Raw genomic sequence first — 25253 nt, 5'->3', positions numbered from 1 at the left:
TTTATCGGTACCGAGGATTGAACTCACGACCACACACCTCCAAGGCAGGCTTATGCCGCTAAGCTAAATCCCCAGCACCAGTCTTTCCATGTTTTTGAGAGTGTTGCAGGCACCTGGCACAGAACTGAAAGACATGGTGGGAAGGAGTCTCCTCCTCAGCCCAGCCCCCAGCTGTCTTTGCCCTTGGCCAGTGCCCTTGGCTGTGGTCATCTTCCCGCAGCGCTTTCATGAGCATTCTGTGTACACACAAGCACACCTTCTTCTCCTGGATGTTGTTCTTAACACAAACAGTTGTATACAAAATAGAGGGTTTTTACTTGTACCTTTCACATGGTGATGTCTTGAAGATAATTCCTTATGGCTTCCTTGTTTTTTTTTTTGTTGTTGTTTTTTACTGCTTTGTGCTATTCCTTTGATGGCTTGTCGCTTGTTAGTGGTGGTTCCTCTTGGGGACATGTAGTCTGCTGCCTGTATTTTGCAGTCACAGACACCTTGGCAGCTGACTTCCCAGAGGCCGGAGCAGTTTGCACATTGGAGTGTGCCTGGCGTGGTGAGGTGGGGTGGTGGAGTTGGGGTTTCCAGGAGGGACAGCTGACCACTTGACAACCAGCTCTCCAGTTTCTTTCCCTTCCTCCATGCCCGCCATGTCCATTACTTCTCCCCTTTCCCCTTCCCCTTTGGTTTTGTGATTGTCTTTCTGAGTTTTTGGCTATGACAGGATTTCAGAGGCTGCTCCTTGGGTATCCATGATTGCCAGGACCTTTGCTTGGCTGAAGTTCCCAATGCACTAGCAAGCCCCAGCAGGTGACTGTATGTCGCCCAGAGGAGGTAGTGTGGTGTCCAGGATTCTGCTCCTGGAGGGAGTGTGGTTGTCCATTGGCATCTCAGGATGCCTCTGTTACATTGAGGCCCTAGGGTTGGGGACCACCCTTGCTCTTTTGTATGCCCCCCGCCCAGCTATGTGGCACCTGGCCCTGAACACAGGTTGGGCTGGCCCAGCCCCAGGGCCAGATCCTGGGTCTCCTGAGTCTCCTGAGGTTAGGCCGGCTCCTCTGAGTGATGGGGTAAGCAATGTTCCTCCTTCAGGGGGCTGTTGGAGGTGTCAGAGGGCAGTGAGGGTGTCTGGTGGTGTGGCTTGATGTGGCCAGTCGAGAGACAAGTGCCCCCTGCTTTTTTGCCAGAGTTGTGATTATTTTGTTCCCTCAGCCCACAGTTGGAAGAGCTGTAGGACTCCTGGGAGCTCAGTCCCTGAGATTTGAGCCAGCCTGTTCTCTAGATGACTTTTTTCATTGTTGTTGATTTCTTAATTTATGTGTTCCATCTGTTCGAAGTTAGAGGCCTGTTTTGGTTGCTTTTTTCTTTTAAAGGACTGGATGATGTAAATGTGGACTGATTGGAAGTCACTGTAGTTGAGAAGAGAGGTGGGAGCCATGTGCCAGGCTAACCTGGATGTTGGCAGGACTCCTCGGGGAAACTAAGATCCTGGGGGGCCCTGGGGAGACTCACTGCCCCTGCTGGTGTGGGTTACATGTAGCCCTCACTGTCCCCTGCCTTTCCCATCGTGTGGGCCACATTCTTGTCTGAGGTTAAGATTTTCACCCTGGAGCAGAGGCAGGGAGTCCTAGCCACCTGCCGGGTGACCTGGGGTTGGTCCTGTTATTGTCACTGGTGCTCACTGCAGTTTTCTCGACTCTCCAGGGGGACGAGGGACCTGGGAATGGGGTGGCCTTCTGAGATGTCTAGATTCTCAGAAAGGGTGAGGGTGAGTATGGCACATGTTCTTTATGATGGTCCTCTTGTGGGCACGGGCTTAGGGTTGTGCCATTGTACATCTAGCCTGTCGCTCGTGAAATTGTGGGTGCAGATGGATATTGGCCCCCATCCCTTCAGGAACTGAGAGGAGCAGGATGACATGAGGTCTCTGAAAGCATCAACCATGGTGGTCTCACACTGGGTTCCTTGGGTCCCAGGGTCTGTTGAGATGTCAGCAGTTCCCATGGTGGACCTGGTCAGCTCTTGAGGCCTCGATCCTCGTGTCTCATGTGGTGACTCCTCTGTGCAGTTACATTGAGTATCTGGATATAGGTGGCATCTCGCCCTTGAGGGTGATGTGTGGTACCTGCTCATGACTGCCTGGAGGTTTCCTTTGTGCCTGTCTCCTCCCTGAGGCCATAAGCCCCTCACGGTCCCAGATTGCCTGGGACCCTTAGCTTGCTGGGATGAAATTTGTTGGACCCTTAGCTTGCTAAACCAGGCCTGGCCAGATCTTCCTGTATGTATACCTTCAGTTACCAGCAATGGCTTTTGAGTGTCTGTATGCTAGGTGGGTGCACAGTTTTGAATCCAACATAGTACTTGCTCCAATGAGCTGGTCCCACCCTTCTCTGAGCATCTGCTAGAGGTCCTTCTTCTTAGCAGAATGAGCACAGCGTAGCCAGGCATCGTGGCATGTCTGTAATCCTAGGACTCTGGAAGGCTGAAGCTGTAAGATCCTAAGCTTGTATGCAGCCTGGGCAATTTAGTGACCTAGTGAGATCTTGTCTCAAAATTAAAAAACAGAAAAGGACTGGGAATATAATTTAGTGTGAAGGCCGTGGGTTAAAACCCCAGTACTACACACACACACACACACACACACACACACACATCTTGGTCATCACCCTCTCATGCTTCTTGGGTGGCGGCAATCCATACTCTGGAACAAAGGCAGCGGGAGCTGTTGTTTTCTGAGGTACTGTGTGGGTGGGTGGGTGGGGAAGGTGGTGGGGGCCAGGGAAGGCTTCCTGGGGAGCCTGCCAAAGCCAAGGCCTAAGGGCTGGGATGAAAATGTATACCCAGGTCAAGGTCAAGACATCCCTGAGTGACAGGCCACACTGAGATGGGCCCTGGCTTGTGGCAGGACCCGGGGGTGGGGGGGGTGTCAGGGTCTGGGTTGGGGTCGGGGAGATGAAGGCTTTGTGAGCCCTGGGCAGATCCACACACAATCCAAACCCCAGGGTCTTAAGTCAAGTGGGGATGAGTTAGATACAAGCATGGACTGTTGGTGGTGGTGTGGCTGTGTGGGAGGGGGTGATGGGTGGAGGATACGAGGCTCAGGCCAGGCAGGGTGTGGGAGAACCAGGGGTTAAGGGGGGATGGGCAGGGAGTCAGTGGGGACCAAATGGCCCAGATGGAGAAACACTGATGCAGGACTGGGAAGAAGCCATGACTTCCTACAAGCGAGAGTAGCTGGGCCAGGCCACAGTGTGCCCCAGAGGTGGTAGATGTGGGGAGCATGGGCAGTGGTTGGGCTGAGCAAGGATGCAGGCTGTGGTGGTGCATTTCTGGTGGGGAGTGCATTGGGTGATCTGGGGCCCATGAGGAAGGCCTGGCCCCAGGTCCCAGGGAGATGCTGCTGTCCATGCCGTGGCCCTGAAGCCAACTCCTTTGGGAGCCAACCCTCATTTAAGCTTTGGGTGGTTTTGGTGGGAGCTGGGAGCTCAGAAACCTAGTTCTCAAAAACCAGGCCACTATGGGGATGGCATGAGAGCCCCGCTGCTGGTCCTTCCACAGCTTCCTGCCCATCCTCTTTCAGCCAGAGTGGACACAGTGGAAAGCTATTCCTGCTGCTGTAATAACGCCTTTTTCTTTGTTTTTCTCTACAGGAAACGAGGCATAGAGGTCGTGCAGGTGAGTACAGACCACGTTTCACTACTTTCCAAGTAGGGGTCCTGCCGCCCATGCCAGCTTTCCTGTCTTCTTGAGCGTCTGGGTGCTTGGTCCTTTCCTTGTGTGCATCTGGTTTGTGACTTTCCCTAAGGAACTGATGCAGTTTCTGCCCCAGGCGGGGCGCAGACTTGGGCTGCTGGCTGCTCGGGTGTGGAGAAGGAGGCTGGAGGGGATTAGTTTGCGAGTGGAGGGGGCATGGTAGTGCTTGGGTTTGGGTAGAAAGGGTGAAGGGACAGTGGCCACTCAAAAAGTTTTCCTGTCGTCCTGTTCCCTAGATGGACTTGGGTCAGGGGCTCATTGGCTGGAGAAGGGATGGAAGGAGAAGACAGGATAGAGAGAGGGAGGGAGGGGGAAGGAAGGAAGGAAGGAAGGGTGGGTGGATGGAAGGAGCAGGAAGATGAGTGGATGGAGGGAACGAGAGGTGATAGAAAAGAATGGATGTATGGAGGAATAAGGAAAGATGGATGAAAGGAGAGGGAGGGAAGGAAGGAAGGATAGATTGATGAGTAGATGGAGAGACAGGGAAGGGAGGATGGATGGATGGGCTGGATGGATAGAGGAACGGAAGGATGGTTGGAGGATGGATAGATGAGGGGGAAGGATGGATGGAGGACAGAAGGAGAAGGCATGAGTAGAGGAGGGGAGAAGGAAAGAAGGAAGGAAGGAAGGAAGGAAGGAAGGAAGGATAAAAAACTCACCCAGGGCATGAGGCTGGCCCAGGTCCTGAATTAGCCACACAGGGTAGCAGGCATCTCAGGAGAGCCGGGAGGTTTGGCCTCTCAGGGCGGAGCCTGGGGCCAGGGACACCTGGGAGCCTCCTGACCAGCACATTACCTTCTGTGGTTATGAACGGTGAAAGATGGGTATGGGCAACAGTTTTCTCCACATAAACGCAAAAATACACGGAGACCCCTGAGGGGCAGGTGTGTCCGCTGATGCTGGTCTGGCCCTTGTGGGTGTGCAGTGAATCCCATGGCTGTTGCCCTCACTGTCCCTTCAGAGTGCCTCTGCCTGCAGCTGCTGGGAACCGGGTCAGGGCTGCTGAGGAGCCTGCTGGCAGGCATCTGCGGTGTTTCCTGAAAGCCTGCTGCGGGGCTCTGAGCCTCCTTTGCTCCTGGGATCAGAGTGGGGTGAGGTGGTCCCTCTGTCCAGCAGTCTGGGGAGGCATTGCTGGACTCTGCCTATGGTCTCCTGCTAGCGATTTGAGGGCTGAACTTGATTGAGGTTTCTTTTGGGATGGGGAGGTCGTTTCTGGAAGCCTCTCACACCTGTTTTTGCCCTGGTTCATCTCAGCTCTTCAGAGTTGCATGACCGAAACTGACCTTTTCTATGGGCCTTGATTGTCCATCCATCCACTGGGGATAGTTGGGGTTGAGGACTGGCCTAGACAGGTGCTTTCAGGGCGTCCCAGGCAGGTTAGTCGTGGCCATCTGGGGGATTCTGTGACTGAATGAGGATCAGGGCTGCCAAGGGCCTGTTCACTGTGGGGCTGGCCATCTCTCAGGTCATTTCCCCGGCAGGATGCTGTGGCTTCAGCCAATTTTGATGGTGACCTTGGAAACCCCCATTCTCTGCAGAAGCCCCTTACCTACCAGCAAGCCCTCAGCTGGGAGCTGGTGCTGTGTGTGGGGATATCTCAGCTTCCCTGCAGTTAGCTGCAGCCACTGGTGAGGGTCTTGGGGAATTGCTCCCTGGATTTGTTTCTGAGGAAGTGAGTTCCTTTGAGCACAGCAAACACCCAGCATGACTGGGAAAGAAGCACCTTCTCAAAGTGCAGCACGGCAGGGCATCACCCTGCACCCCTGGAGGTTGCTGGATGAAGCCAGGAGGTCAAAAGCTTGGTTCATGCTCTTTCTCAGACCAGACCGTTCATGCACTCAGTTGGGTGGAGTAGGGGACAGGAGCCTTTGTTTTAGATTGTGTGTGGCAAAAGGACTCTGGAATCCTTTGATGTGTCTGTGGTTCATTTTGATGATGACTTGGGGGCAGAAGTAGTGGCTGGGGACCAGGGTGGTGCCAGACCGGATGCTTTCCACCCCAGCATCTAAAAATACAGCCCATCACGGTGCCTCCCTGCACACCTCCTCCTGGCATCCCCGAGTCTTTGGAGAACTTTTACATTTTAAGACATAGGGAAAGGCTCTTTGTGCAAAATGCATGCCAAACCACTTGGCAGCCTTGCCAAAATCAGCTGAGCTTCTGTGTGCCAGATCCCAGGCTGTGGCCCCTGGAAGCTGGAGGTGGGTGCTTTGCCAGTCCGTGGGTTCAGACGTGAATGAGGGTGATGGTGAGGATGAGCTGACCTGAACCTCCTGGTCACGTCCTCTATCCCATTCCGTATAGCCCTCTGCGGATGTGGGAGGAGTCATGTCCTTCATAAAGATGAGCAAACAGGCTCAGGATGGTGTGACCAGGAGTTGAGATGTAGTGTGGGTCTGTCTGTTTGTCTGCTCTGGGGATCTCCACTGCATTTGAGCAAACTGCCCTGTTGCTGTGTCCTTCCCTGCCAAGGATTGCTGGCCTGTAGCCACTAACTCAAAGGATTTTGTGGCCTGGGCTTATACTCCAAGGCTGTGGAAGCCTGGTACGATCCTGTAGTGCTTGTCCAGGTCACGGAAGTCATTTTTCTTTCTGCTGTGTAATGGCAGCAGTAGCAGTGGTAGCATTTATGGGGACTTCTGAGTACCTGTAGCAGGCGTTGACATCATTTTCTCTAGAGGAGCATTTGTGTGTGACCTTTTCCAGGTGTATGCAGGAGCATATTTGAGAAAGTTAATTTTGCAGCTTCTCAGCTTCCTCATGTGGGTCTCTCCCACATCTGGTGTGCTGGGAAGGAGCCTGTCAACTTTCCTTCCTTGTCCCCCAGCTGTTCCATCTGTGTTGTATCTCTGTATGGACAGCGTGCATAGTGGTGAGAAAGCCTGCCTGGGTTCAGGTCTCTGGCTGTGTGATGTCATGCCAGCTAATGCCTAAGCACTCTGCATATCAGTCTGCTCACCTGTGAAATGGGCATGATCCTAGTGGCTGAAGACTGAGTTAATTCAGTTGGCCCCAGACCTGGTGCACGGAGAGGCAGGTGACCTGCAGAACCATGCTCTGTCACTGAACATAGGAGACCTGAAACTCTTTGTGGGACTACAGCCCATGAGATCCCCCAGGTGTTAGGGAAGGTTGCTGGTCTTAGTAATCCTCAATCAGGGTGCTGTTTCCTCGTCCACACTTGGAACAAACTGAAAGACGACCTGATGAAGTTGTCAACTGAGGTCACATTAAAAATGATTTTGGAGAACTGGAGTGTAGCTTAGTAGTAGAGCCCTTGCCTAGCATGCATAAGGCCCAGCACTCCTGAAGAAAAAAAGAGTTTTTGATAAGAGATTACTGTAATTCTTGGCTTATAATTCCAAAGAAATCTAAAGAATTTGTTCTGAAAAATCTTTTTCCATTCCCTCTTTGTATTTTGTTTTTCTAGTAAGTGGTTTTAACACTGAATGTATAAAAACAGAAAAGTGAAAAGAGAATTGGTAAGTCTTGTCTCATTCTAGCAATAGGTAAAAATTCATCTATGGGTACGTGAAATAACTTAAGAAAGTCCCGCTCTTTATAGTTGTTTTCTTTCTTCTTTTCTTTTCTTTTCTTTTCTTTTCTTTTCTTTTCTTTTCTTCTTTCCTTCCTTCCTTCCTTCCTTCCTTCCTTCCTTCCTTTCCTTCCTTTTTGTCTTTTTGAGATAGGATCTTGCTATGCAGTTCAGGCTGGCCTTGAGCTCACTTGTAGCCCAGGATTGTCTCCAATTTGCAACAGTTCTCCTGCCTCAGCCTCCTGGGTGCTGGGATTACAAGCATTGCCCCCTCGCCTGGCTTAGAGTTATATTCTGATAAAGTTTAACCTTTTTATACTGTTTTGTACAGTTTTGGATGTTTCTGTCATGTTGATCAACTATGTACTAAAATAGTAATTATAATTTTAATTTAATTCAGAATTAAATTTTGTTTTAAAGAGGTTTAGGTCATAGGAAAAATTTTAAACAGGAACATTTTTATATTGGTATCTATCTATATCTATTTATCTATGTATTTGGGCCCAGTAGTATAACAAGAATCATTAAAAGAGTTTTCAATATGAAGTACACTGTGATAGTATAAACATGTCTGAAGAAAGTGAATTGGAAATTAGAATCCAAAGAAGGAAAGGAATATTGTTAGCTTTTCAGCTGTCTAAGAGGAGCTCGGTTATGTAACTTTAAAACGGATGATAGTGGTTCTCCCATCATTGTGGTAGATTCCATTGGATCCATTTAAAAGGGAAATAGTAACAGTTTTATTTTAAAATGTTAATATTTATAGTATGTTGGAAATTGCATCCTCTGCAAGTATTTAAACTTATGATGAGAAATTTTAGATGTTATCTTAAAAATGTGCAAAAAGATGCACTGTTTGAAGCATTTATTTTGAGGAGTTGGTTCAAAGGCCATTTGCTTCTCAGAACCAGGTACCACTTCAGAGAGGGATGGCAGTGGGTCTGGCTCTCGGGTCACCTGAGACCCAGAGAAGCCCCCCGGGGTTTCCTGGGCAGTGAGCTGTCAGCAGGTAGACTGTCCTCCTATCATGTGGCCCGTTGGGGCATACAGTGATAATGGTGATGAAAGATGTGTGCCACCCACTCGTGGAGGGAGAGGCATCACAGGCCAGACCTTGGGTGCTCAGGAGCAGGGGAAGCCCATGCTGTGTGTCGTGCTGGGGCCTGACTGCAGGACAGGACAAGGCAGCAGTGTGCAAGGGTTGTGGGTCAGGGTGTCCCTCACCCTGTGTGGAGGTCCACCATGCCGATGAGGTTGCTGGTACCTGTTTGCCTCACTTTCCTCCTGTGTGCTGTTGTCCTGAAGCTGCTGGACCCACAGTCCTGCTGCCATTTCAGGGGTTCACATTGGCCTCACTCAGCCATGAGGGACAGGCCCTCATAGGTGGGCTTGTGGCCCTGGCCTCTCGTACCAGCCCGGTTCCTTCAGCTCTGTGAAGTCTGTGCTTGGCTTCCACCAGCTCAGATGGTTGAGGGTTCGAGGGGACAGGCATGGAGGAGGATCTTTACTGGACCAGGTCAGTCAGAATGGCTCCCTGGAGGAGGAGCCCAACTTGTGACAGTGAGTGTCCTCTGTCCAGCAGAGCCTGCCTGAGCCGTGTGGTCTGTGCCTAAGGGTCATTAGGGCTTCCACCACTCCCCATGCCCTTCAGCTTCTAAGACAGCAAGGTGCTAAAGTGACCTAGTGTCCAACCTAGCAGAGTGAATGCTGCCCCTTCACCCAGGGGGTCCTCTTTGGAGAGGACATCCTGGCTAGGGGCAGGAGGCTGCATCAGCCTCATGGTACGGGGGCATTTCTACTCCAGGGTGACCTGTAAGGACAGCTCAGGAGGGAAGCTTCCTGTTTGGGGTCCTATTGCCCTTTTTTAGAGCAGCCCTGAACAGACAGGAGGAAGACCCCGTGAGGACAGCACGCCTGCTTTCCCGCCTGCCTCCATGCTGGCACCCTTAGGCACGTGGGTGGGTTTGCATCCTGGCTGCTGCCCTGGCACGCTATAGGCTGAGTTCCTCCAGTTATTTTAGAAGATGGGGGGCGGGGAGAAGGAGATGACTGTTAGTATGAGAGGGCTTGGAGTTTTATTTTAAAATGCAAATGAGTAAGCCAAAAGTGTGAAGTACAGTAACTGATTATAGATTCACTGTCCGCCTTCCAAATTCCTTGAGAATTTAGACATTACGAAACTCAGTCTCAGAAGCAGCCACTGTTTCACAGGCAGGCAGGCAGGCAGGCAATAAATAAGCTTCCCCGGTTTGCAGGAGGGAGAGGTAGGAGCAGCCTTTCTGTCATCCCTCCAGAGCTGTCACTGCTTGACATACTACTGTTCCTCGTACAGGTGTGCTTTCCCCTTGAGTGCAGATGACAAAGCCATAGAGAACAGGCAGGACTGAGAAAGACAGGCAGGCAAGGCATCCTGCAAGAAGACCCGTGTGTCAGGGCTGCTGTGGGACCAGGGGTGGGAGCCAGGATTTTGACTGCTTGGTGTTTCTGGGCAACACTGGCAAGCACACTGGCAAGTTCACCTGTGCTGCGGTAGGGACCTGGGAGGACACGGGCCAGGCAGTGATGGGGAGGCTCTGTAGGGAAAGCCATTCTTTTCTTTGTTTTAAAAGAAGAGCTTTTGAGGGTCTTAGGGATTGCAGTTTGGGAGATGGAGCTTTGGGTAAAACTCAAAAAGTGTTCTGAAGAGGGACCAGGGGCTGGGCTTTAAGAAGCACTTGCCTAGGTAACTGGGTGCAGGGAAGTGTTGGGTCTGCGAGCCCCAGGTGATAGCTCTTGCTGGAGAATGAATGAGGTGTAGGTGTGGGTGGGGCAGCCAGTTTCAGGGTGTCAGACCAGAGCACCGCTGCATGCAGACTTGGAGGCTAGGGAAGCCGGCTCTGTTGATGGCCAGTGGTTAGGTAGTCTGGATTCTCTGGCCTGAAGAGGTTAGCAAGAGACCAGGCTGGATAGGGCAGGAAGCCAGACCACTAGAGGGCTGCGTGAGTTGTGGGTGGGTGCTGAGCCCCGGGCGTCTGCTTCCGGAAAGGTGGGGCTCTGACCGGTGGTGATGGGAGAAGGTCCTGCTGGGAGGGCACATGTGTGCTGAGTGGGCGAGGCCGACCTAGAAGGCAGCTCTCTGCATCTTCTGCCAGGAGGTTGGGTGATACAGCCTGGCTGGAATTACTGTAGTCATGAGGGCAGAGAGGGACAGATGGCAGGGCAGGCACCTGGGTGAATGTGGAGTGAGAGTGTGTGGGATCAGCCCTCAGCTCTACCCTTGTTTTTGGCTGAGACACCAGGATGTGGAGTGCAAGATCTTGGAGGAACAGCGCATGGTGGGGAGACGGTGATGCTGCTGGCTTGTTCAGACAGGTGTGTTAAATGCAAGCAGTGCTTGTTCGTCAGCTGCTTTGCTGATGTGGAGCCAGCGCAGAGTCACGTGGCTGTTCATGCCTTTAGAGACCATGGTACTGAGTTCTCTGCTTTAGCATTAGAGTGTGTTTGGTATTTAGGTGGTATTTTCTCAGTTCTAGTCTTGTGTTAGTGCAGATGAAGGTATTGAATGATCAGCCCCCACTGGGTTCCCACTGCCACCTGCCCTGTTGAGTCCCCAGTGACTGGTTTGGTCCCTCGCTGAATTGTTTCCAGATTCCGGGGTCACAAGTAGGCTGGACACCTGTGGACAGTCTTCCTTCTGCCTGGTGCTCTGGAGCCCACGGGAAGGGGCTTTGGGAATGCAAGTGCTTTGGCCTTTGGGGAGGGACTGATATTTTGGAAACAGAAGACCCTGTTTCAGGTGTTTGGCCAGCCCACTGTGAGCAGGGACTTTTGAGGACCTCTTGAAGTAGACTGACCTCTCAGCAGACCCCAGCGCCTGCAGGCCAGTCTCCTGGGTCGGGAAATGGCTGTGCACGCAGTTTCCACACAGGCCTTCCTGGCAGGAGCAGGCATCAGTTGTTCTTGGCTGGGCCTGACCTCCTGGGAAGCCCCCCACCTGGACTTGGGTTTCTGTTGGTCTGTCTTCTGTGCAATCTAATTTCCTTATCTTTAAAGTGGATTGATACTTAGCCTGCTCCAGACTCCTGCTAGGTTCCAAAGGACTTGTTTCCCTTACCACAGGAAACCTAGCTGAGGCGAAGCTGTACTACTTAGAAGTATACATTGCCTTGGCAGAGGGAACATGGGCGTTTCTTGGTCACCCCCCAAAGCACCATTCTTGTGTTTCTATTTATTATGAATTGTAGCTCATTATTTTTTGAAAAATTTTTATGAAGTACAGATTCTTCTTTTTCTAAACGTGGAGAATGACTTGTCACGCTCACTCCATTTACTTAAAATATGTAGTTAACAAATAGAGTTGTCAAATATATGTGTGAGCGTGACTACTGTCAGTTTTTAAAAATAATAACACACAGGGTGGAGGAGGTATGTAAATTAGTGTCTGCTGGAATCAGTTTTCCCGTGGCCCTTAAAAAGGGCTCACATTTTGGAAGACAGCGTGGGAAATGCTTGGGATTGCTGAGTGCCATCAGCATACCCTGGGTGGTTTCTGCTCGTCAGCTTTATTTTTATTCTGGGCTGTTTAGGTTTCCTGTTAGAAGTGTCAGCGCAGCCCGTGTGCCTTGAGGGCTGTGGCTCTTCCCCAGCCTCTGACTTGCTGACTCAGCAGGAGCACATCCTTAAAAAAGAAAGTTCCTGCTTCCCGTGTGGGAGGGGAGAAAGAGGCTAGGGAAGTGGGGTGCTGTATGCTTGGTGGCGTGGTGTGTTCTCCTTAGGAGGTGTCTCTGTACAGAGTCTCAGCTGAGATGGGAGTGGGTCTCCCTGGGACTCCTTAGCCCTTGCTGGGTATCTGAAGTTTGCCATCTCCTTGTGGCGTGTCCAGCAGGCACTCTGTAAAATCAAAGCAGAGCGATGGAAGAAGGAATGTAGGGGGATAGGAAGGGATGAAAAGGGCAATAGTAGCAGCCCAAAGCAAAGATTGTGCTTTAAAAGTAGCCGTCGGTCTGGGGTTATTCTGGGGTGGAGTCCTGCAGAGTGGAGTATAGGAGCTTGAAGCACTGTCCTCCAGTGGTCTACATCACAATCACAGCCAGGAGGCTAGAGAGCCCCAGCCCAGGGCACCAAGTCTGCGTCTCCAGGTGAACTGGGTGCAGAGGGCAGTCGGCGGAACCGGCGGAACCATGGTGTGGCTGCTGGGCTCCTCAGCAGGCGGGGCCAGTGTGGTTAGGGTTAGGGTTAGGGTTAGCGCACGCAGCTATCCCGGGCAAAAGCAGGAATGGAGACATGCGTCGTCCTCCCCATAGCTGTAAAGGCTTGAAGTGCCTGGGAGTCTTTTGGTTGGGTAAAGGGCAGGCATCGCTCCCTCCCCTCTTGTATTTCGGTCTGTGCCTTTAGATCTGTTCCCATGCCATCTTGCCCACGGTATGGCACCTGCTTTCCCAGCAGACCCCTGTCCTTTAGCCGAAGCTGCCTTTGGCATGTGCTCCTGAGGCCAGAGCTTTCTGGTCTCTGAGGAGTGTGGTTTCATGCCCTGGTGGGTGAAGTAAGGGCTGAGCTGCTGACCCACACTCAACACGCCGGGCGCTGAGGTCCGTGCTTGTCGGTAAGTATTGTGTGCTTGTTGTTGGAAAGTTGAGAAATAGGGAGGGTGTGAACACGAAGCCCCAGAGATGAACATTGAAGCACTTTGTGAGGGTTTCCCCCCGACGTTTTCTCGTCTTATGCTATTTGTTGTATGTTGTATGTGATGTGGACCCCAGCTGAGCTTTTCTGTCTGCCTTTGGGGGATGGATTCTCATTCATTAATGCCATTTAAACTCTTGGAGATTGCTGCTAAAAGTGCAGCCATTTTTTCACCTTCCTTATGTCCCATCTATGTCTGGTTTGCTGTTACCTGGTGCCATGGATGTCTTCCGACGTCATCTCTGTGGACCCAAGTCACATCTCAGGTATTTATTTGGGTGGGTTTCTAAAGTGAGTTTAAGGCATCAAGTCCTCTTGAGGTGCAGGTGGCTTGCGGACTGCTTACATCTCCATGCTCTCCTGCCCTGCCCTGCCTGCAAGGCTCTTCCCTCAGCCAGTATTTATGGCAGTGTCCCTCGTGCTTGGCTGTGTTGGAAGTGGGAGGTTGGGGAGTGCAGAGCTCTACAAAGCAGCATCCGATGACCCTTCTAGGGTTTTTTTTTTTTTTTTTTTTTTTTTTTTTTGAGTGAGGAGAGTACTGGGAATTGAACTCAGGACTTTGTGCTTGCCAGGCAGGTGCTGCTGCTGAGCTGTATCCCCAGCCCTGATGTTACTTCTAAAGGATGGCAGTGTGGCCACCACTCCAGCCCACTGCCTGCAGGTATTTAGAGGTGACCTTGGTGAGCTCTGACTGTGAGTCAGCCTCTAGGGAGCAAGTAATCCTGTGCATTTACTCATGCATTCCTCATAATGGTCCAGGCAGGTAAACGCCGTTATCATCCCCATCTGATGGACAGGAAATCCAGAACAAAGGAAGGGTAGACTGTTTGCCCAATAATGACACACAGGTATAAAAGGGGGCTGCATCTGGAGCCAGGCAGCTGGCACTAAACAGCTTGTTTATTAAGATCTTTAAAGCTTTCACAGGCAAATCTATTTGGCATACCAGAGTCAGGGGAACATAGTATCATCGGTCCCAGTGTCCTTCCTGTAGCTTGTTTGGCACTTCCAGTATGGCTTCAGGGGTGTCTGTGCTTTCATGGCATTATTCTGAGGCAGTCTCCCCATTCTGTCGGTTCACCCGTGTTTCTGAACGGTGAGGACTGGCCCTTGTTCTGGACTCCAGCTGGGCCATTCTGGGATGGGCAGAGGCTGCCCAGTGTTGGAGCGGCCTCTCCTGTGACTCTTCCCTCTAGCGTGGGGCAGGATGGTGCTCAGTAGGTCCGTACTGGGTGCTGGGCCATCAGGAAAAGCTGGTTAGAAAGCTCGGTGGGTTGATTGGCTCCCCAGGGATTGTGCATACTGATACCTCCTTAGGAATGGGTGTTGCAGTGACCAAGCAAATGTGAACACAGCCTCGCTGTGTTTTGGGACCTCCTATGAGCACTTACGTGTGTTAACTAACTCAGTACACTGATCCGGAGAGGTACACAGATGAATTCTGTGCAGTAGATGGTGCTTTTTTCCTTACTCCCACTTTACAGATGAGGAAACTGAGTCAGGCAGTAGAACTGGCACATGAGCCCAGCACACTGGCACTGTGTTCATCTCTTTTATAAATCTATTTCTAATCAACATAGGATTATATACGGTATGAGATGTGTGATGTTTTGATATATGTATAACCGTGTGGAACAACTAAATCAAGCTAATGTATTCATCTCTTTTATTTATTATTTTATGTGGTGAGACATTTGAAATGTACTTAGTTGTTTTGAAATACACAATACATTATTATTATTATTATTATTATTTTGGTGCCGGAATTGAACTCAGGACCTTTTGCTTGCCAGCCAGGTTCTGTGCCCCTGAACTCTATCCCCTCCCCTGCAATACATTATTACTGACTATGCTGTTGTCACCATGTTGCTGCAACAGAGTTCAAAACTTACTGCTCCTCTCTGTCTGAAACCTCCCACCAGTGACCAGCACTGCTCCAGGCTCTGGTGACCACCAGTGTACTCTCTTTTGCTCTGCGTGTTCAGCGTTTTCAGATTCACTGCCCGTGAGGTCTGTGGTGCTCGTCTCTGCCTGGCTGCGCACACACAGCGTGCGCTGCCTGGGGCCGTCTCTCACCCCTCCGCTCCCTGTGGCTTCGCTGAGGCCAGTGCTTCCTTGGAGTCCTGTATCCGGGGTGTGTTGGTGTCTCTTGGGTCCACTGTTTCACTGTCTAGTTGCCCAAGTGCTGTTTCTCAAAGAAGCCCTCCCTCTCCACTGTGTGGCTACTGCGCCAGCATGCAGGGTCAGGACGCAGTCCTTGGAGGGCTCCATGAATCCCCGAGCAGCTGGTTTCTGCTCTGGGACTCCCTCCTCCCCACACTGTACCCTCAGGAGACCTGTGTAGGCCACCAGCCCACACAGCTGAGTCTGCGCGCCACACACCCTGTTCCTGCGGTCTGCCCCAGGCCTCCTCCTGGCCTGTCCAGTGGACGCTTGTGATCTGTCAAAACCAGGCTCACGGTCCCCAGCTCCTTAAAGCCTTCTTGGGCTCTTCCCCCAGGCCCATTTGGCCCTCTGTTGTCACATCTCACATGTTCCGTGTACCTTCACAGGTGCACCAGGCCTCCTTTCGCAGTGCTGGTGCATGCTTTGGGCGCTTCCCCTCACCTTCTCAGCAAGCTCTGTAGGGCTGTGGACCACGTCTTGTTCTGGGCTGCAGCGGCCGGTGTATATGTTATATCACATAGAAACACTGTGCCAAGAATCTTTGGCAATTAGCAGAAAATTATGGATTCCAGAAATGAATTGCAAAAGTTCCCCATCGTCTCGTTCTCAGGAAATAACCACCATTTGCATCTCTGTTCTTTCCTGTGCCTGTACTAACCTATTTCTTTTTTCCTCTGTGTTTCTTTTGTTCTCTAACACCTTCTCAAATACCTTTTAGTACTTTTGAAATTGGGATGTGAACCTTTCACTCGATGGTGCCTTTGAATGGGGAACGCAGGATAGAGTGGGGGACTGCAGAAGCATTTGTGAGCCACCCGGGAGTTGACATCTGCACTGGAGCTTGCTGTGTATGGGTTGGGGCTCACAGAGCGATCGTGGCATTTCTTTCTGTGCAGTAGGTTGATACACAATCTGATACCATTTCCAAAGGTCTGCATGGTATCCTGGGGGACTGGTTCTAGGAACCCTTGGGGTACTCACATCCACAGCTACTTGAGTCCCCGATACAGAATAGTGTAGTATTTGTACAAAACCTACACACATTCTCTCATATACTTTTTTTGGTCTTTTTAAGACAGAGTGTCACTGTGTAGTTCAGGCTGGCCTTGAGCTCACTTTGTAGCCCAGGCTGGTCTTGAACTCACAACAATCCTTTTGCCTCAGCCTCTCGAGTGCTGGGATTACAGCTGTGAGCCACCATACTTGGCTCCTCTCATATACTTTAAATTGTTTCTAGAATACTTTTAATACCTCAACAAATACAATTGCTGTGTAGGGAATAATGACAAGAAAAAGCTCATACATGTTGAGTACAGATTTTTTTCTTGAAAATATCTTTGATCTGAAGGTGGTTGGATGGATGCAGAAGCTGCAGATACCTAGTGCCAGCTATACTCATGAATTGATTATTTTCTTTTCTCATAGGAAGTGCTAACTTGTTAAGTAATTTGCCACTTGACTCTCTGGACAAGGAAGGATGAGTTGCTTTCTTTAGTTTTACAGTCAGGGTTATTCCTAGCTTTTCAGTGTTTGCTATGCTTTATGAGGTAGAAACCTCATCCCCTAAAGGAAACTATTGTGACAAAAAAGTAGATCAAGGAGCAGAAGAGGTTAACTAGTAGCCCTGCTGTTGTAGGAGCACCTCAGGATAGTTCTGAGCTTCCTGGCAGCCAGTGCATGTGGGGAAATGAGATTAGTTACCATGGTAAAGAAGCCTGCTAAGTCTTCAGGAGGGTGAATAAAAACAAGGGAGGCTGAGTTTTCTTCCTGAGTGTTGAACCTTGTCAACTTCACAAGTAGGAAGTCTTTGTTTTGACCTGGGTGATAAAGAAGAATTATACTGGAAGCAGAAGGACAGTAGCCTAGCACATCTTCTGTGTGTTTCTCACCAGGGACATTTTGTTCTTTGGGGTTAGGGGGCTCTCCTGACCCCGCCCCCCACTCTTCCTTGCTGGGCCAGCTCCTGATGGCCTGCACCTAGGACACCTGCAGCCTCACTGTGGGGCCATCCCTTCCTTGAAGGCTTGGCAGGATTGTGTTTGGCTGCCAGTAGCTGACTGGAAATAACAGTGGTATAAATAAAATATGATGTGAATTTCTCTGGAATGAAAGATACTGGATATAAGCAGCACAGGGCTGCTGTTTGGACTGCAAAATTTGTAAGGACCTCCTCTGAGTTTGTGCCCTGATACCAGCCTCCACACTGGCCTCTTGGGATGAGGTCACCCCCTTGCTTGCTGCTGTAGGACGTCTAGCCTGTGTGTGTTCTGGGCAGTAGGGAGGCAGTGAGGGACTCGGGCATCCTCTGTGTTCCAAGTCTGCTCTCATTCAGTGCCTCTCAGAGTCCCTTGTCACACTGCTGCCTACCATGCCTGGGTCAGATTCAAGCCACCTCTGGCAGCAGCAGGCAGGGAGTGTGGTTTTTGCTGGGTACACTCTCACCTCGAGTTCAGGGTTCTGTTCCCGAGGAGCCAGTGCGTGGAGAATAGGTGTTGGGCTATAGTGAGTGAGCTGTGCCTGGCTCCCAGGGCTGTCACCTGGAACTGCACTTGCTGCTCGCCTCCTCTGAGCCTCAGTTTCCTCATCTGCAAAATAGAAATATGACAGAGACTTGAGGATTGAAGTACTGCAGGTGAGGGACAGCATGGAGCCTGGTGCATGGTTTGTCCTCAAGCAGCTGTTTGAGAACATCACAGGTGTTGCCACCAGCATGGCTGTTATCATCAGTAGTCTCTGGGAGATATAAGTCCAAAAGGGGTGTGGTGTAGTTAAATGATGAATGGGAGTTGAGCCCCAATAAAAGAATCTCCCTTTTGTGACTTGTTCTTGAGAAGGAAGAAGCCAGAAGTGCCTGAAAGTTGTTGTATCTTCTTGGTTTGCACAGTAGGTCTGGCAGGGTCAAGTGTCCTGCTGTGGTCCACTGAGGTCTTAATGCACTATTTCCCCTCTTTTTGACAGATGGGGGCTCCCTCCTGTATCCAGGGTGGACCCTACTAGGATTGGAGTAGGTTTTACTTTGGCTGGGAGCATTTTGGCGCACTGATTTGCTTGTTCCCTCTTTCGGAGTCCAGTCATGATGGGGTGAAGATCTTGCTACATACACACCCCGCCCCATGCCTGGTGTGCTGCTCATGCTTGGCCTCGGGAAGCAGGGAAACAGGGAATCCTGGATGGCACTTTCTTGGCTTTTCTAGATTTGAGTCCAGAGCTACAACTTGGCTCTGCTTTTCTTCCCTTTATACATATTCTGGCTAGAGGACTCCCCTGGGAACCACAGCAACCTTGCCTGATCTCTGATGGCTGGGTAAGTGGCAGGCAGAGAGAGCCCTTCCAGGGACCCTGTGCTCCTTCCCTAGCCCTGCCTGCCAGCACTGCTGTCATCCGAGTCCTTCTCCTGATGAACTTTATAGACTGCCTGGAGAACATACCCTATAAGGAAGATCCCGGCTTGCTGGTGCCCAGCCCACAGCTGTGTCCCAGGAACTCCCCAGTGGCATGGGCTCAGCACTCCGTAGGGGTCACCTAGGGAGGCTCTTGGTGATCCCATGGGAACTAGGTGCAGGGGTGGGGTGGGGGTTTTAATCAGGTGCCCAGGGAGCATTTAGAGTTCCTGGGTCTCCTCAAGGAGGCAGCCTGGATTCTGGGGGAGAGGGGAGAAAGCCCCAAATGTATTTGGTGTCTTTGGTTTGAGATTCTATGAACCAGCCTTACAGCAGTAGTGACAGTTCCTGCTTGTGGCTTGTCTGCTGGGTACCAGTGTTAGTGCCAGGTGAGAGGACTTGGCTCCCCCAGAGGAGTAGGTTATGCCCTGTGTGGACCATTGAGCAGCAGCAGAGCTGGGATTGAATTCAGCGGGGTGCGATGACAAAGCCAGTGCCCTCTCTGCTTCTGTGGCCACCTACTTGATTCTTAGTTCCAGCCCCGCCCCTCCGTCGCTGCAACCCTGGGCAGATGGTACAGCTTCTCAGAGGCCCATCGGCTGGTGGTGACAAGACTGATGAGTGAGATGAGGCAGGGGCAGGTCAGAAAGCCTGTGAAACGGTCAGACGCTCTTTGCCCACGCTGTGGGTAACTAGAGGCCAGGAGACAGGGCTGGGGGATTAGATGGAGTTGTGGGATGGTAAGGGTTTTGCAATATCTTTTTTGCTCCCAAGATGACTTGGGTCTTATGAAGTTTACCCTTGAACTAATTGGGCAAGAATTTGGCCTTGACTTAGTATCTTTTCTATCTCAGGTGTATGGGGGCCCTGGGGACATTGGCTAGCAGGACTGTGGGTTTCCTGGCAGGGGATGTTTTTGGTTGCTCCTTTTTCCCTGCCTGGGCAGCATTTTTGGCCGCAGGCCCTGCCAAGCAGTCATAAGTTATTCATGATGTTTTGACAGAATCACCAGGAGCCTGAATGGGCAAGGATGCCTTTGGGAATGAGCTGTGGGCCTAGCCATGCGACTGGAGGGGGGCGGGGGCGGGGAGAGCAAGTGAGAAGGCCTTGTAAAGGCCTGTGGAAGGGGGCTGACATGGAAGAGAACTGGGAGAGGATGGGGGGGCATGCATTGACAATGTGATACACAGGTGGCCCAGCCCTCCCCTAACCCCAGGCAGCTGGGACTTGCGGCAGTAGTGCTTGATAAGGCTTCTGCTGACCTGAGAGCTCACTCCTTGGCTCAGGGATGCAGTTATTTTCTTGTGTGAGGCCTCGGTGCTGCTCTCATCCTGGGGGTTGAGGTGGGGGCTAAGGCTCCATCCAGCTTATTTGGAGAGATGAAATTCCCTTGAGTACTATAGGCCAGGCCTTGGCCTTAGCCTTGAGGACAGCCAGGGAGACCCTCTAGTTGGGCTGTTAGGAATCCATTTTGGTTCTTGTGGTTGTGTGGAACTGTTGTGGGACTGAGGTTCCCTGTCCACTTGGTTTCTAACCCTTCAGAAGGGGGTTTACAGTGTTTTCCTAGAAGATGCAGAGCCTCATGGGTGGCTGGTGAGAGCCTGGGAGCCAGGATCACAGTGCATAAGCCACCTCTGAAATGCATGCGCTCTGCTGAATTTTAAATAAATTGTGTCTTGTTGTAACCTGTTCCCCACTACACACGTAGCTGCTGTGTTGCCCTTCCATTAGATGTGTGATTTGTCTGGGTTTCTTGATGGCTGATACTCTCTGGTTGAGACCACAGCTGTTAGGTTCTCCTGGTGGATGTTGGCCTTGCCTCTCATTTGTTGCAATTGTAAGTAGAATCATGTGAACATCCAGTTCTGATGACACGAGGACAGGTCTGTGATTATTTCTTTGGGTTCCAAAACAATAGGCATACTTTTTGCATTCTGTTAAAGTAATATGTACTTTTTAGGGGGAAACCCACAGGCATTGCAGGCAATTGCAGAAAGGGGATGTTGTGGTGGAGTTTGTCCTTCCAGACGGATACCCTGTTGTGGTACGTGCTCCAGGGGCTTCTGTGGCCTGTGTTTCTGTTTCATGAGGCCTCCGTCCCTCCCTCCTTTCTTTCTCACTCATGTGTCAGCCCTTTCTCTCTGCCCACTGGGGCTGGGGCCCAGCTGCAGCTCTGCCCATGACCATTTGCCCTGCAATTATTGACCCAGGGACAGGATGGAGATGCAGACTGATGTGAGGTGACCAGTACTATGGTGGTCTAGTCCTGCCTCTTTCTAGCACCATGAGTCTGCAGGACACTTCCCTGGCCTTCAGCCACTCTCCTGAAAGAAGAGAGAATTGTAGGGCATTTATAGAGGCAGGGGCAGGGTTCAGGGAGGCTGGTGCACTGTGCCCCGAGCCCAGTGGCAGTGGGAGCTCTCATTGGTGGATCAGCAGGCAAGGGGAAGAAGTGCCTTAGGGAAGAGGCAGCTGCATAGCAAGCCATGACTACTGCCTATGTGTGATTGAAAAAGGAGAGGGGAGTAAAGACCCCAGCCATCTCTCCTCCTGCCCCCAAATCTCCTGACAGTGCCTCCTGTTGGCTCCGTGCAGCTGGAAACCCTGAGTCCTCAGTGATGCTCTCTGCAGAGGTCAGCCTCCCAAGCCTGAAGCAGAGCAGAGGGAAAACAGGCAGTGACCAGGTCCTCTCCACCCTGCCTTGTAACCCTCGGAGCCACGAGCAGTACATCTTACGGTTTCTGTAAGGAGGGTTGGGCCCCAGCATGGCCACTCCAGCACCATCCATGTTCCTGTCTGGCTCTTCCAAATGCCTCTTTGTGGCTGTTGTCCCATGGACTCATTTTCCATATTTGGTTGCTTGTGATTGATCCTTTGAGGAGCCCACAGACTCATCAGGTGGGGCCCTATCCGGGCCAGTCCCTTCGTTCCTTCCGTTGCCAGATGTTCACGCAGGCCCCAGTGGCAGTCACTTGTGGAGATACTGGAATGACCAAGGCTCTGATTTCCTCTGTCCTGGAAAGCTTGGGGAGATAGACAACCATAGAGCTGCATTAGCAGAGCTGAGGAAAGGGTGGACCCCTGCCTCCCCCTCTGTGCCTCCAGGAGCCGGGGAGGGTCCTGCCAGCATGAGGATTCTCTCCCACTTGCTGGTAGGTGATCATGTAAGAGACAGTTAACTTGTTGTGCTACTAGAATTTCAGATCATAATCTCCTTTTTCTCCCCAGAACCACCAAACCTGGGAAGAATGAACAGGAGAGCCCCTGTTGGGCATGCCCTGGGCCTGAGCTGCTCACCCATGGGAGAAAGCAGTAAACTAAGGCTGCTGGGCTGAAGGCTGTGGGCTGGGTCTGCAGGAGACCAGGCTTTCTTCCTCCAGCCGCCTTGTGAGCATGGGCGGGGCTCTGGGTCTTTTTCTGTGAAGCGATGATGGGATTGATGAGGTCTCATCTGCCTTTTGCCTTCCTGAGTCTCTGACTCTTCTGAAAGCAGAGACGGGGGTTTGCTCCTCTGCTCTGTCTCTCTGTCTGCTCCTCCTTTCTGAGCCTTTCATCTTGCCAACACTAAGTTCATATTGCCTAATGGAGAGGTCTGAGTCCTCCTGCCCTGACAGGGTTGAGCATTTGGTAACCTGTTGGAAACAAGACCTTTTGATGATTTTTAGTAGGGTAGAGTTCCAGAAAATGCAGTCAATTCTGCACGTCTGACCTCACTCAGTGCAGTATTTTTATGTATAGCAAAAGGCCACATGGCTGCCTGTGGGACCATGAGGGATTTGGCTCATCAGGCTGACCTTGGTTGACCTTGGTTTGCATCCTGCCTCTGACCTTCACCAGCTTTGTGCACTTAGGACTGCCACTGTGTTTCTGGCAAGTTGATTATGAAGCTTGTGTCAATCATCTCCCCATCTTTGCCCCACTATCATCGCCCTGGTGGTATTTGCAAGGACTAGCTGATGGGCACAGGTGGAGGTGCAGGTACTTTGTGCATTGCGAAGTGCCCTGTGACATGCACTGGTCTGTGACGTGCTGTTCCCAGTGGTACCAGCTCTGAAGGCTCAGGAAGCATTCCTGGCAAGGCCCGTTTTTAGCCTCACTGCGTCATGCTCCAAAAATGCTCGCATGAAGTTTATTTAACTTTAAGTAGGGCAAATTCTGAAATGAGTTGTTTATTGTTCAAGTTGAATTTTTAATTTCTCATAAATTCCCCACAAATTGCTATAGTACATTTATATTTATTGAATCTGTCAGGTTTGTTTATGGCACTGAAGCCTGGTCTCCCTGTGTTTGTGGGCTGTTGCCAGGGTGACACTGGGGTCTGAGATGCTAAAGGAGAATCCATGTTCCCAGACCACATGGAAGGTTCTAGAATGGGCTCTTACATATAGTGGAGTGGTGGTTGTGGCCCATGGGGACACTGAGATCAAAGCAGATACACATGGGTGACTTGCTCAGGTTTACTTGCTAGGAGGTTGGGAGTCTGGTGACTCGAGGTGGGTGAGTCTGTGGGAAACATAATTTCTGTCTTTTCTGTCAAATCATAGTGACTCCATCTTGGATGATAGCCCATCCAAGATAGCCCTTCCTGAACACTGAGTTACAGAAAATCCTCGCTCACTTCCAATCCTGGGGACACAGCTACAAACCAAAGATAGCTTATCTTGGGCCAAGAATTTTCTCTTCTCCATATCCCCCTCTGCTGTGTTCTCCCTTCCTCTCAGCAGCGCTTCAGATTCCCCTTGTGCTGTCTGAGTTAGCCAATCAGGAGAGATGGTTAAAGTCCAAACCCGCCAATGGGAAAGAGGTCAGCTGCTTTTTCTGCATCAGGGATAAAAGGGGAGCCCTCCTTTTTCCTGCATGCCTGCTGCCTCATTGCTGGGGTGGTCTTGTGCCCTTTTGCAGAAGTAAAAGCCCTAGCAAGATTTCTTGATGTCGGAGTGCTTTATTATCTGCACAGACAAATTGAGTCTGGAGACTCATTTCCAGTAAGTCCAAGGCTGGCACGGGGCTTGACCCACTCCATGTCAGAAGGGGCCATGTCTGGCTGCTATATGTTAGAAGCAGGACTGGGATGATGAACTGTTGGGAGCCTTGGTGCAAGAAGGTCATTTCATGCCCTGGCGTTTTGCTTCCTTCCCTTCCGTATCCTCCCTTTGGTTATCCTTAGAGTCCTCTCTGATGTCTTGACCCGGTGGTTTTATCTGTTGTCTCTAACCTGTCTACTTCTGTGTGTCAGCCTGGACTCCACAGACCATCAGAACCATAGTCACCTAAGAGATTTTTTTAAAACATAGAATTTATTTTTAGAGCAATTTTTGGCTCACAGCAAGATTGAGCAGAAGGGACCTGTAGTAGTTCCTGTGTAACCCCCTATCCCCTCCAGACATAGACCCCCATTATCAGTGTCCCCTCTAGAGTGGTGTATGTATTATGGTTGCTCTGCCCCTATAAACATATCATCGCCTGAAGTCCATAGTTTAAATTAGGGTTCTCTCTTGGCCTTATCCATTCTTATGCTTGGGCAAATGTGTAATGACAAGCACCCACCCTGGTGGTATCACGAAGAGCAGTCCCGCTGGTCTTGGAGTCCTCTGTGCTCCACTTACTCTTTTAAAAACCCTTTTAAAGAAGTACTGATGGAGACCAGGGATGTAGCTTAACACCGAAGTGCTTGTCTAGTGTGCACAAGACCTTGGTTTGATTGCCAGCATAGCAAAACAAACAAACAAACAACCGATGGATTGTACCAATTAAATGCAAATTTCTAGGGTGGGTCCTGGAAGGCCCTAAGCCTTCCAGGTGATTCTGATTGCCGCGCAGCTGGAGGGTGACTCTTTGGATTGGAGCCTTAGTTTTCAGACTGAGTGACCCATGCTGAGTCTCTGGACTAGCAGCTATGAGGAGCTGAGAGGTTCTTCTCTGCCTGTATTCCAGGAGATATTGGTGCCCTGGTGTGCGTGCCTCCCTCTGAACACCACTGTGTTGAACAGTGGTGGAGAAAGGTAATGTGGAGCCCAATTCAAGTCCTCAGGATGACTGGAAGCTTGCATTGCCTTCTCATAGGACTGAAGCATGATGTGAGAGATCAAGGCCATTTCCTATACCACCAGCCCCCGGTGATCTGGCTTGTGAGGAAAGTGGTCGCACAGGAAAGTATTATAGTGAGTGTGCAGTGAGCGAGGAGGCCAGGTGAGACTTATGGGTGGATTTCCAGCCCACTGACTCCCTCTCAGGCCGTCTCTGATCTCACCAGGGATCCCTTGGGCCCTCCCACCAGGACAGACAGGACCTCCAGCATAAGGACAGGCCTCGCCTCCCCCGCATCCCACCCTAGCTGTCAGCTAGGGCCTGATGTAGAAGTTTGGGCTTCTGTGGAACCCAGGGGCTGGTGATCTTCTGCAAAGGCTGCCTTTTTTACCTCTATCGGTCATGAATGACCATGATCAGAACCAAGCCTGCTCTGCTTGGCTTCCTAGGCCCAGTTATAAAATCATTGTAAATATTGCTAACATTTGGGAGTGGTTTATAAAGCACTTGAAAAAAAATCCCTCATATAAACCTAAAGCCCGTGTTACAAGATGTAGGGATGATGAATTATCCTACCTTTTGGCTGTGGAAATTGAAATTCAGAAAGGTGAACTAATTCACCCAAGGTCACAGAGCTCTTATTAGGCAGAACTGTGGCTTGCACTGGTATCCTGTGCATTCTGTGCTGCCAGCCCATCCCCATGGCACCCCCTGCTGGAATGCAGACTCTGCCGAGC

General features: G+C 50.9%; 1 protein-coding gene across 3 annotated transcripts in view; it reads left to right on the top strand.

Annotated features, from left to right (window-relative positions):
• Positions 1–25253, top strand: part of Itpk1 (inositol-tetrakisphosphate 1-kinase) — a 144286-nt gene that overhangs the window by 29201 nt on the left and 89832 nt on the right. For all 3 annotated transcript variants that reach the window (XM_063241099.1, XM_003462649.5, XM_063241098.1), the window contains exon 2: positions 3645–3669. In XM_063241099.1, the coding sequence (XP_063097169.1) occupies positions 3645–3669 (25 nt within the window). The remainder of the gene's footprint in view (positions 1–3644; positions 3670–25253) is intronic.

This window comes from Cavia porcellus, unplaced genomic scaffold (assembly GCF_034190915.1).
Source record: "Cavia porcellus strain 051 isolate PalLab524CR breed Dunkin Hartley unplaced genomic scaffold, mCavPor4.1 scaffold_31, whole genome shotgun sequence".
NCBI classification, from domain to species: domain Eukaryota; kingdom Metazoa; phylum Chordata; class Mammalia; order Rodentia; family Caviidae; genus Cavia; species Cavia porcellus.
The sequence above is the reverse complement of the archived record's forward strand: the minus strand, read 5'-3'. Positions and strand labels throughout refer to the sequence as shown.